The sequence below is a fragment of the Onthophagus taurus genome, chromosome 3 (genome assembly GCF_036711975.1).
Source record: "Onthophagus taurus isolate NC chromosome 3, IU_Otau_3.0, whole genome shotgun sequence".
In the NCBI taxonomy this organism is placed as follows: Eukaryota; Metazoa; Arthropoda; class Insecta; order Coleoptera; family Scarabaeidae; genus Onthophagus; species Onthophagus taurus.
Window position 1 is genome coordinate 29,363,667 of NC_091968.1, and position 13,120 is coordinate 29,376,786.

General features: G+C 30.0%; 2 protein-coding genes and 1 long non-coding RNA gene across 3 annotated transcripts in view; 2 read left to right on the forward strand and 1 right to left on the reverse strand.

Moving 5' to 3' along the window:
- LOC111416058 (C3 and PZP-like alpha-2-macroglobulin domain-containing protein 8) overlaps nt 1–9,771 on the forward strand; it is a 46,146-nt gene extending 36,375 nt beyond the window's left edge. Inside the window, exons 14-16 of the mRNA XM_023048000.2 lie at nt 3,128–3,502; nt 3,555–4,972; nt 7,961–9,771. Coding sequence (XP_022903768.2) covers nt 3,128–3,502; nt 3,555–4,972; nt 7,961–8,893 — 2,726 coding nt within the window. The 3' untranslated portion in view covers nt 8,894–9,771. The remainder of the gene's footprint in view (nt 1–3,127; nt 3,503–3,554; nt 4,973–7,960) is intronic.
- Nucleotides 9,772–10,420: 649 nt separating this feature from the next.
- LOC111416074 (uncharacterized) lies at nt 10,421–11,312 on the forward strand. The gene is made up of 4 exons (XM_023048017.2): nt 10,421–10,534; nt 10,585–10,768; nt 10,823–10,860; nt 10,926–11,312. Exons 1-4 carry the CDS (start codon nt 10,480–10,482, stop codon nt 11,174–11,176), a joined length of 528 nt encoding a protein of 175 aa, XP_022903785.2. The 5' UTR covers nt 10,421–10,479; the 3' UTR covers nt 11,177–11,312.
- Nucleotides 11,212–12,285, reverse strand: LOC139429233 (uncharacterized). The gene is made up of 2 exons (XR_011639897.1): nt 11,961–12,285; nt 11,212–11,609 (listed from the first exon to the last, which is right to left on the reverse strand). It is a non-coding gene; the product is annotated as an uncharacterized lncRNA (long non-coding RNA).
- Nucleotides 12,286–13,120: the final 835 nt, after the last annotated feature.

Consider the following 13,120-nt stretch of genomic DNA (forward strand, 5'->3'; position numbering starts at 1 on the left):
ATAACATAATCCATAGTCAATGCCACCATAGATATCACCATTTCTTAGGTTCAAGCCAGGAATTCTCAAAATATCAAAATTGACAATCATCTGCGTTAAATTCTGTTATAAGTAGAAAATTAAAGGTGATAGAGAAAAACGTTTCCCATAAAAAATAATAATAATGAATCAAGATAACATAATCCATAGTCAATGCCACCATAGATATCACCACTTCTTAGGTTCAGGCCAGGAATCCTCAAAATATCAAAATTGACAATCATCTGCGTTAAATTCTGTTATAAGTAAAAATTTAAAGGTGATAGAGAAAAACGTTTCCCATAAAAATTAATAATAATGAATCAAGATAACATAATCCATAGTCAATGCCACCATAGATATCACCACTTCTTAGGTTCAAGCCAGGAATTCTCAAAATATCAAAATTGACAATCATCTGTGTCAAATTCTGTTATAGGTAGAAAATAAAAGGTGATAGAGAAAAACGTTTCCCATAAAAATTAATAATAATGAATCAAGATAACATAATCCATAGTCAATGCCACCATAGATATCACCACTTCTTAGGTTCAGGCCAGGAATCCTCAAAATATCAAAATTGACAATCATCTGCGTTAAATTCTGTTATAAGTAAAAATTTAAAGGTGATAGAGAAAAACGTTTCCCATAAAAATTAATAATAATGAATCAAGATAACATAATCCATAGTCAATGCCACCATAGATATCACCATTTCTTAGGTTCAAGCCAGGAATTCTCAAAATATCAAAATTGACAATCATCTGCGTTAAATTCTGTTATAAGTAGAAAATTAAAGGTGATAGAGAAAAACGTTTCCCATAAAAAATAATAATAATGAATCAAGATAACATAATCCATAGTCAATGCCACCATAGATATCACCATTTCTTAGGTTCAGGCCAGGAATCCTCAAAATATCAAAATTGACAATCATCTGTGTCAAATTCTGTTATAGGTAGAAAATAAAAGGTGATAGAGAAAAACGTTTCCCATAAAAATTAATGACAATGAATCAAGATAATATAATCCATAGTCAATGCCACCATAGATATCACCATTTCTTAGGTTCAGGCCAGGAATCCTCAAAATATCAAAATTGACAATCATCTGCGATAAATTCTGTTATAAGTAAAAAATTAAAGGTGATAGAGAAAAACGTTTCCCATAAAAATTAATAATAATGAATCGAGATAACATAATCCATAGTCAATGCCACCATAAAAATCACCATTTCTTAGGTTCAGGCCAGGAATCCTCAAAATATCAAAATTGACAATCATCTGCGTTAAATTCTGTTATAAGTAGAAAATTAAAGGTGATAGAGAAAAACATTTCCTATAAAAAATGATGATAATGGATCAAGATAACATAATTCATAACTAATACCACCATAGATATCACCACTTCTTAGGTTCAAGCCAGGAATCCTCAAAATATCAAAATTGACAATCATCTGCGTCAAATTCTGTTATAGGTAGAAAATAAAAGGTGATAGAGAAAAACGTTTCCCATAAAAATTAATAATAATGAATCAAGATAACATAATCCATAGTCAATGCCACCATAGATATCACCATTTCTTAGGTTCAGGCCAGGAATCCTCAAAATATCAAAATTGACAATCATCTGCGTTAAATTCTGTTATAAGTAAAAAATTAAAGGTGATAGAGAAAAACGTTTCCTATAAAAAATGATGATAATGGATCAAGATAACATAATTCATAACTAATACCACCATAGATATCACCACTTCTTAGGTTCAAGCCAGGAATCCTCAAAATATCAAAATTGACAATCATCTGCGTCAAATTCTGTTATAGGTAGAAAATAAAAGGTGATAGAGAAAAACGTTTCCCATAAAAATTAATAATAATGAATCAAGATAACATAATCCATAGTCAATGCCACCATAGATATCACCATTTCTTAGATTCAGGCCAGGAATCCTCAAAATATCAAAATTGACAATCATCTGCGTTAAATTCTTTTATAAATAGAAAATTAAAGGTGATAGAGAAAAACGTTTCCCATAAAAATTAATAATAATGAATCAAGATAACATAATCCATAGTCAATGCCTCCATAGATATCACCATTTCTTAGGTTCAAGCCAGAAATTCTCAAAATATCAAAATTGACAGTCATCTGCGTCAAATTCTGTTATAAATAGAAAATTAAAGGTGATAGGGAAAAACGTTTTCCTTAAAAATTGATGATAATGAATCAAGATACTATAATACATAGTCAATGCCACCATAGATATCACCATTTCTTAGGTTCAAGCCAGGAATCCACAAAATATCTAAATTGACAATCATCTGCGTTAAATTCTTTTATAAATAGAAAACTAAAGGTGATAGAGAAAAACGTTTCCCATAAAAATTAATAATAATGAATCAAGATAACATAATCCATAGTCAATGCCACCATAGATATCACCATTTCTTAGGTTCAAGCCAGGAATCCTCAAAATATCAAAATTGACAATCATCTGCGTTAAATTCTTTTATAAATAGAAAATTAAAGGTGATAGGGAAAAACGTTTTCCTTAAAAATTGATGATAATGAATCAAGATAACATAATTCATAGTTAATGTCACCATAGATATCACCATTTCTTAGGTTCAAGCCAGGAATTCTCAAAATATCAAAATTGCCAGCAAATATCGCCAAAAACCATGAATGAATTGTGTTAAAAGTACCTTCGACGCATTAACTAAAGAAAAATTAGATAACGTGATCTTGACACTACAAAAGAGCCTGGAGTCAACCATGATGGCCTCAGGAGGCAACAACTATAAATCGAATAAATTTGAATCTGAGTATCCTACAGAAAAACGTTTCGAAGGAAAGTTGTAGCAAATCGTATTCTTAACAAAATTGCTTTCTTGCGCTTTTGCTCTCAAACGCATAGATATCGAGAAATATACGAAAATTCATGAATAAATTATGTGCAACCAAACTGCCACTGAAACAGCTGAATAGAATAAAGCAGTTTTCAAAGTTTTGTATACCATAATTTGGGACAAATTGTAAAGAGAAATGTATACCATAATTTGGGACAGAGGTATTAAAATGTAATCTCTTTAAATTTATTAATTTTTAGTTGAAGTAAACGGTTATAGTTCACCAACTTGCGAAGGTACAGATGAAGGTTTAGCAAACACAACTTTAGTCGGAGCCGTTGTAAAATCATCGACAATTAAGGTGTTACACGAAGGAACGGTTCGCGTCGACACTGAAAGCGCGTATTTTTGCGCAAACGAAAACATAATCATTTCAAACAAAGATAATTTTAAATACGAGTGGATTAAGGCGCCGAGAAATCGGGAAAACGTCGTCGTCGAAGTGAAAATTGATCGAAAGCAAGGACCGGTACATCTTATTTTATCGGAAGGAAGAAACGTTAACGATAAAAGTTATAAAATAACCATCGGTGATGTTGGGAACACGGAAAGTTATATATCAAGAGGAAAACACGGTTAATTAACAAAATTAATTCAATTTAACTTAAATAATAATGTTTATTTTAGATTATTCAATCCAATTGCAAAGGAAAAAAACGAAAGGGATTTTATCGAGAGATGAATGGAGAACGTTTTGGTTAAGTTGGGATAAAAACATATTAAAATTCGGTTCTGGTTCAATTCCGAACAATAATAACAACACTTTATTATCGATTAATTTAGATCGGAAAATTAAGTTGGAGAATTTGGGTTTTTCCTCGAATTGGGGTACTCACGCCGAGTTTAGAGTGTGGAATTTTAACGATGAAGCCGGTTACAGCCAAGTTCTTCATTTGGAGACTCCGAAATCGCTCGTTCCCGGTTCCGAATCGGGCCGTTTGATCGTTTCGAGCGGTTTGGCCCTAAAAATATTTCCGAAATTACAAAAAACCGGCGATTTATCGTCGTCGATCGCATCATTGGCCGGATTAATTTGTTTGGATCAACTAAAATTAAAAAATCAAACGTTTAAAGATGAAATTTTAAAGAAAATTCCCGGGGAAGTCCAAAATATTTTATCGTATCGCAAACCGGATAATTCTTTTAGCGAACATCGAATGCTTTCAAGTCATAAAACGACCGTTTCCGTTTTAGAAATTTTATTGGTCGTGAGAAGATTTTTTAACATCGATCCCGATTTATTGCAAGGGATTAAAAAGTGGATTCAATTACGGCAAGAGGATAACGGAAGTTTCTTACCTTTACCGGCCGATATAAATTTATCGAAGATAGTGGATGGGAATGAAACGAAAAATAACGAATCGTTTCGCGAAATCGTCCAAATAACCGCTCGCACGGTCATCATTTTATTAGAAATTGGAATTGAAAGTGACGAAGACTCCGATAGTTTACAAAAGGCGAAGATTTTCTTGGAAAATTCGCTCCCTAACATCAAATCGAACGCTGCTATAGCAACGGTTACCTTCGCTTTAGTTTTAATGCGGAGTGCCACATCAACGTGGGCAATCGAAAAATTACGGAACGCATCGACAACGGAAGATAACGAATTCGGCTGGCCGTTTTTACTACCAAAACGAGACGCGGCCAATTGGCTTTATGAATCAGAAACGGGAAAAGCGATGAAAGAATCGCCGTTAATTGCTACGTTGGAGGATTACGAAGCTTCTATTTACGCTTTGGCTACGTTTTGTGTCATCGGCGATGTTAAATTCGCCGAATCTGTTACGAGGTATCTTTTTTATCGATCTCACATGTTGGATAAACACCCCGAGTTGTTGTATTCAGCTGCCAAAGCGATTGGTTTATTCGACTCGTTATCGAACGATAAACATAGAGTTTTAACCATTTCTTTAGCCACTTCCGGAATGGAATTAACGGACACTTTAGATATAAAAGGGGAAAAACCCGAACAAATAAGACACTTGCCGAGTTTACCAACGAAAGTTTTCGTTTATGCAACAGGAGGGGGTTGCGCAACAGTTCAGGTAACAATTAATTGTAGAAATTAAAGTTTCCCTATTTAATCCCTTGACCCCGATTAAAGCACTCATTTAATTTACTATTTAATTAAACTAATCAACTCTAAGCTGGGATAAGCGAGTAGTATTGACATTTCAAAAGAAAACCTTACTTAACATTCTATCACGTCATTCATCTAGAAAAATTAAGAAACGTCAATTTTGACAGTTAAACGTCAAAAATGACAATTTCAATATGAAGTTATTGATTTAATCTTGATTTTAAAGTTTTAATTTTGTCTCAAAAACGTTAAAAATGATCGCTTAATGAATTATATTTCATATTATACTTCAAAATTAACCCATACATTAAAATTTACGCTTCAAATGTCACAAATATGTAAATTAACCTTCAACGTTGACAATTAAACGTCAAAAGTGACAGCTAATATTAAAGTATTAAATTTAATTCAATCAAAAACCGTCAATTTTGATAGTTAAACGTCAAAAATTACATTTTTATTACAAACTGGAAACTTAAACATCAAAAATGACAATTTCAACATGAAGTTCGTGATTTAATCTTGATTTTAAAGCTTCAATTTTGTCTCAAAAACGTTTAAAATGATCGCTTAATGAATTATATTTCATATTATACTTCAAAATTAACCCATACATTAAAATTTACGCTTCAAATGTCACAAATATGTAAATTAACCTTCAACGTTGACAATTAAACGTCAAAAGTGACAGCTAATATTAAAGTATTAAATTTAATTCAATCAAAAAACGTCAATTTTGATAGTTAAACGTCAAAAATTACATTTTTATTACAAACTGGAAACTTAAACATCAAAAATGACAATTTCAACATGAAGTTCGTGATGTTATCTTGATTTTAAAACTTTAATTTTGTCTCAAAAACGTTAAAAATGATCGCTTAATGAATTATATTTCATATTATCCTTCAAAATTAACCGAAACATTAAAATTTACGCTTCAAATGTCACAAATATGTAAGTTAACCTTCAACGTTGACAATTAAACGTCAAAAGTGACAGCTAATATTAAAGTATTAAATTTAATTCAATCAAAAAACGTCAATTTTGATAGTTAAACGTCAAAAATTACATTTTTATTACAAACTGGAAACTTAAACATCAAAAATGACAATTTCAACATGAAGTTCGTGATTTAATCTTGATTTTAAAGCTTTAATTTTGTCTCAAAAACGTTTAAAATGATCGCTTAATGAATTATATTTCATATTATACTTCAAAATTAACCCAGACATTAAAATTTACGCTTCAAATGTCACAAATATGTAAATTAACCTTCAACGTTGACAATTAAACGTCAAAAGTGACAGCTAATATTAAAGTATTAAATTTAATTCAATCAAAAAACGTCAATTTTGATAGTTAAACGTCAAAAATTACATTTTTATTACAAACTAGAAACTTAAACATCAAAAATGACAATTTCAACATGAAGTTCGTGATTTTATCTTGATTTTAAAGCTTCAATTTTGTCTCAAAAACGTTTAAAATGATCGCTTAATGAATTATATTTCATATTATACTTCAAAATTAACCCATACATTAAAATTTACGCTTCAAATGTCACAAATATGTAAATTAACCTTCAACGTTGACAATTAAACGTCAAAAGTGACAGCTAATATTAAAGTATTAAATTTAATTCAATCAAAAAACGTCAATTTTGATAGTTAAACGTCAAAAATTACATTTTTATTACAAACTGGAAACTTAAACATCAAAAATGACAATTTCAACATGAAGTTCGTGATTTAATTTTGATTTTAAAGCTTCAATTTTGTCTCAAAAACGTTTAAAATGATCGCTTAATGAATTATATTTCATATTATACTTCAAAATTAACCCATACATTAAAATTTACGCTTCAAATGTCACAAATATGTAAATTAACCTTCACCGTTGACAATTAAACGTCAAAAGTGACAGCTAATATTAAAGTATTAAATTTAATTCAATCAAAAAACGTCAATTTTGATAGTTAAACGTCAAAAATTACATTTTTATTACAAACTGGAAACTTAAACATCAAAAATGACAATTTCAACATGAAGTTCGTGATTTTATCTTCATTTTAAAGCTTCAATTTTGTCTCAAAAACGTTTAAAATGATCGCCTAATGAATTATATTTCATATTATACTTCAAAATTAACCCATACATTAAAATTTACGCTTCAAATGTCACAAATATGTAAATTAACCTTCAACGTTGACAATTAAACGTCAAAAGTGACAGCTAATATTAAAGTATTAAATTTAATTCAATCAAAAAACGTCAATTTTGATAGTTAAACGTCAAAAATGACATTTTTATTACAAACTGGAAACAAACATCTAAAATGACAATTTCAACATGAAGTTCGTGATTTTATCTTGATTTTAAAGCTTTAATTTTGTCTCAAAAACGTTAAAAATGATCGCTTAATGAATTATATTTCATATTATACTTCAAAATTAACCCATACATTAAAATTTACGCTTCAAATGTCACAAATATGTAAATTAACCTTCAACGTTGACAATTAAACGTCAAAAGTGACAGTTAATATTAAAGTATTAAATATAATTCAATCAAACTGTTCTGGAAAAATTAAGAAACGTCAATTTTGACAGTTAAACGTCAAAAATAACAATAACTTTCTAGTTCTAGATCTTGTGTTAGTTCTAGTTTTACACTAGCTTTTCAATAGAACTAAGACTATACCTAGAACTAGAATCATTTGAGTTTAGCCGTCTTTAGAGACGTGCGGCTAAACCCAAATGATTCTAGTTCTAGGTATAGTGTTAGTTCTAGTTTTACACTGGCACTGTTGCTAGACGTAGAACTAGAATCATTCGGCTTTAGCCGTCTTGAGAGACGTGCCGGCTAAACCCGAATGTTTCTAGTTCTAGCTTTAATGTTAACAAACTCATTTTATTCTTTAAAAACGTCAAATCGCTGAATGCATTAATTTTTAGGGAAGAACGACTTATTCAACATACTCAACTCAATCCAATTCGAAGCATTTAAATCTTTATTCGAGCGTAATCGAAGAAATAAACCCGGAAAGAAGCTCCGTAGATGAAATCGAAGGAAAATTACCCATGTTAAAATTAAAAACGTGCTTTAAATGGAAAAATAGAGAACCATCGGGAATTTTGCGCCTCGAAATCAATTTATTTTCGGGTTTCGAATTATCCTCTTCACCTCCCCCGACGATTTTCGGGCCACTTAAAGGAAGTGCTAAAATCGAGATGGAACACGGTTCGTACGATAATCAAATTTGGTTCGTTTTTGCTAACGTCACCGGAACATGTCCAATTTGCGTCCAATACTTAGCGAAAAGCTCGTTTGTGATATCCTCTTTAAGGCCGGCTTATGCCAGAATATTTCCGGTGGTAAGGGAGGATTTAGGCGTTGAAATGTTTTTCCACGCGGCGAATAAAAGCACTTTAATGAAGGGAATCACCGACGATGATGTTGTAACTTGGTTCGGGGGGGAAAAGCGTGCTCAAAACGAATTAAAAGAAGACTCGGATTGTTTCAAAAATATCGTTAAGAAAAAAATTGAGAAAAAAGATAAAAAGAAAATAATAAAAAAATTAACTAAAATTGATGTCGATTTAAAAAAGGATCTAAAAACGGGATTAGACCAAGAGAAACAAAAAGAATTAGTTGTTAATATGAACGTTTCGCCCCCGAGACACATCAACACAAAAATTCACGAAGTTCCTGGTAAATTAAAAGAAAAAATTGATTCTAACGATGATTCTAACACAGGAATTGGTTTCCCCCCGGAAAACAAAAACGATAAATATATCTTATTGGATAAAGATGAATTGTGGGGTTTATTAAAGGAGGTTGTTAATAACAAAATGGTTAAATCGAAATTATTCGAAAAACAGCGTTAATTTTGATTAAAATACAACAAAAATGTAACCGGTGTTGTGATTACAAAATGATACGATTCGAGGTTGAAAGGTAAAAAACTAAAATTGCTAGTGCCAATTTAAACTTGTTAAAAGGATTAAAACATATTTGAACATAACGCCAAAAGAAAACAATCTGATTTGTTATGCGTAAATAAACTCAATCCAAATGAAATACCAAAAAAAAAAAAACATGTAAATAATTAATTAGCTATATAAAAAAAATAGAATAGATTAAAAATCCGCCCATTAACAAGTAAAAAATAATAATGTCTATTTTTAACTCATTGCCAAATTATTGTTAACCAAATTAAGCGGCGAGTGCCAAAAAAATAACAAAAAATGAAATGAAAAATGAATTTCCGTTTAATGCTTTAAAAAAGTAGATTACTTTTAGTAAGGAAAAAAAAAGTAGAGCCTTTAAAGAAAATTAAAAAAGCCAAAACAAAATTAGTGCCAACGTAGATTATTATAAAAAACACTCATAGTTATTACCAAGTACTTAGATCATTACCTATTTATTAAAAAAGGATGAAACATGATTCGTGAACACCATAAAACTTAAATTTATTATATTCGTATTATTAAATTATTGTAATACTTAATAACGTTCAAAAAAGCACGCGTTTTGTATATATATAAAAGAAAAAGTAACTAATTGCACCGATCCAAAACAACAAATTTAAAAATAATTATTAAAAAAAAAATAACAATTAGCCGCCGGTATTTATATTTTCTATTATGAGGACGTTTTTGACGCCCTCGAGAAAGGTCGCTATTTGTATAATGTATTCATATCAATGTTTTAATTAATGCACAATAATTATCCTAAGTCAATAAATAAAAACGTTTTTATTAAACTTCTTGATTTATTATTTATCACTCATCTAATTTCCTTTTCTTGGTAATAAGTTAATTCCAGTTGTTGATAAAACCTATCTTATAATCTTTATTAAAATGTTTGCACGTCAAGTAAGATAGCAGGTGGTGTGACATAGAGTACAAAAGAATAAAAAGGATGTAACAGGTTAAATTCTATCGTCCTTGTAATCAAATGCATAACAATTAAAGAAATAAATTTAAGTATTGTGGGCGATAACGCCCTCTTGTGGGCACTAGAGGTCTACAGGAATTGACCTCCAGTCTATTATGTCTACGTTTTTTGATTCTTTTAATTTCCTGTACTTTAGCATCAAAAAGCATTTTTAAAAGTTTAAAAACTTACCACAGGGCCGTTAAATCGTCGATTAACATGACATTTAGGTTATAATTTTTTGACAACTCAGTCATAATAACCAACATAAAAAAAATTTTATGTTACATTTTAACAATTTTAATTTATATTAAATACAAAATAAATATTTCTATTTATTATCACAGTAGAGTAATAATTGTATTAAGCATGTATTTTAATAAATTATTAAAACAAATTATATTAAAATTTACACCCTCGATTGCGACCGCCATCTCTTATTAAACCACGGAACTATTTGACGTTTTTAATGTCAATTTCATGTAAATTGTAAACACTACGTTTTATTGATTCCTTCCTGTTGATTCTATTAAAAATGTCTTTTAATAAAGTTGATGTTTATATTTATTTGAAACGTTTCGATTTTTCAGGTAAGTTTATTTATTCCTACTATTCTTGTTGCTTAAAAAAAATCTTTTAGAAAATCCTACCCCTGAATTTAAACGAATTCAACTCGATAAAGATTTGGAATACACGAAATTAAAACAAGAACTCGAAAACTTACTAGAAATCGATTTAAGTGAAAAGAAAGTGATTAAAATTCGGAATAAAGATGGTGTTTTAATCCCGTTGGGGGATTTGCAAAAAGGGAATGATTTTGATAAGTAACTTTTGTTGATAATTTCTTTGTATTTTTATTAATTTATTATTTTTTTTAGTCCATTTTATGTGGAGATCTTAAATATACACCATACAGGTAAATAAATAAATAAATTAAACTTTTTTATTAATAAATGACAAAAAAATTCTTGATTGATTTAGTTCCATTGGCTAAAAACAATGCGAATTTATTACAAGATGCTTACTTAGATGCAATTCGCCAAAAAATCAAGTCGATGGAATCGAGAGTATCTCAAGCTGAACTTCTTATTCCTCAACTTCAATGGAGAAGACAAGCTCACATGGATGAAACTGTAAACACCTTAAGTAATCGTGTGGCTTTTTTGAATCGTCGAATTGATGAGCTCACCCCTGTTGAATGGAAATCGAAAATCCCAGAAACAATTTCTTAATTTCTCAATGTAGGTTAATTAATGATTAAAAGAAATATTTAAAATTAATTTATTTATATATAAAATATAAAACAGTCTTTTATATTTATTACAATATTATAATACTGCAAAATAAAAGTATTGGAACTTTCAAAAACTATTTTTTTTATCACAGTGGTGAATTAGTATTGTAATAATTTTAACATTCTCTTAGTTCACCGAGAGAACATAACCTAGAATTTGTGACAGAGAGATTTTTTGTTGGTGAAAATGTTATCTTAAACCGTTTTGTTTACTTCCAAATGTATCAATTATTGTAGTTCAGCTCCTAAAGCACATTTTTCACCCATCGTTTGAGGTTTTAGCGTTATTTTGAGGAGGAAATCCTTGATTTAAATATGAATTTTTACAACTTTACTCATTGTTGAAATTTGGCGTGTACTCCAATGTATGTCTAAAAACAAGAAAAGACAACGTTGAATACGACGTTTTATTATGTTTCATAAAAGAATAAGGGAGAAATCAACGAAAAAAGAATTAAATTTTGAAGGTTAATTCCGAGAAAAATCAAGAGATGACGCTAGTTTCGAAGCAAGAATTTTGAAAAGGGCGCGAAGCTAAGGGCCAATCAGAAACGAGGAAAAAACAGTTGGAGTGCCGGGGTATATAAGGAGATCGCGAACAGGGAGTGAGAGAGTCGTCGTCGGACCAGCGTCGAATCCACGTCGTCAGATAGAAGAATTTTTGAAAAGATAACCTCAAAAATCTAAGATAATTTTTTAAAAAAAAAGTCATACCAACTTACAATATTAAAATAAAAAGAGAATCATCCTACAACCTATTCCAAGAACTACTGATACTTCTTCGAGATCATCCAAGACCCTATTTCCGAAGAACAAACAGTTCAATTTCCCGTAAGAAGAATCCTGTAGACAATCCAGAAAATTAGTTAGTGCCCCGAACACAAGAAACAATCCATAATCCAGATACCACGTTGAACTCCAATCCATTATTTTTCACAGTGAGTCGGATGATAATTTTATTTTATTATTTAACATAACCTACAAAAAGAAAATTCAAAGAATCAAACTCAAAGAACCCGCAAGAGTTTCCTATAATTTATGATCAATACTTACTTGTGTGTAAAGATTTATTAGTTTTCTTGAATAACGTTCATATAATTCTATTTTGTTTTTAACGAGTTTGATGACAACTTAAGACATCGGCCATTTGTTATTTTCAAAGAACGGTTCGAACTAGTTTTATCCCAAGGTTTATATATAAGTTAATATATAAACCTTGGTTTTATCCTACTCTCTCTCTCTCTCAAATAATAAAGTGGTTCTCTCTAATATCGATATTTCAGTCGATAACCGCAGTTATCCATTTTATTTAAAAATTTATCTCTCGTAAATAAGCATTATTAAAGTTAATTTAGGAAAACCATTTTTTTTGTTACTCATAAAACGAGTTAATTTGATTTTGTGTTAATTAAATGAATTTTTTTGTCGAACCTGATTAATATTTTTTTGAACCTGAACTTGCCCGAAACCCTGTGTTTTTAATAAGAGTCTCTTAAAATTAAAGAAACCCAAATTTATAGTTTAATAACTTGTGTATAAAACATCACACAAGAATAACAGCACAGTATATTAAAAAACAAGTTTCGTAAGACACGTTTGAAATGCACGAATTCAAGTTGAAAAACGAGTAGGTATGTAGCAGTTGGTAACACTTGAAAATAGAAATTTGAATTTACAATTAGAAACTGTCAAAACACAAAATGTATTCACCTGACAAAAATGTTTCATGTACACCTTTCAAAAAGAGAGTAATTGCTCAGAGTTCAATGTCCTCATCATTGTGGACCTTGTATTCGATGTTAAGAACGTTTTTAAACATCCATAGACAAACATTGTGACATTGACAACTAGAAAAATTTATGACCCAATGTCACCAACTTGA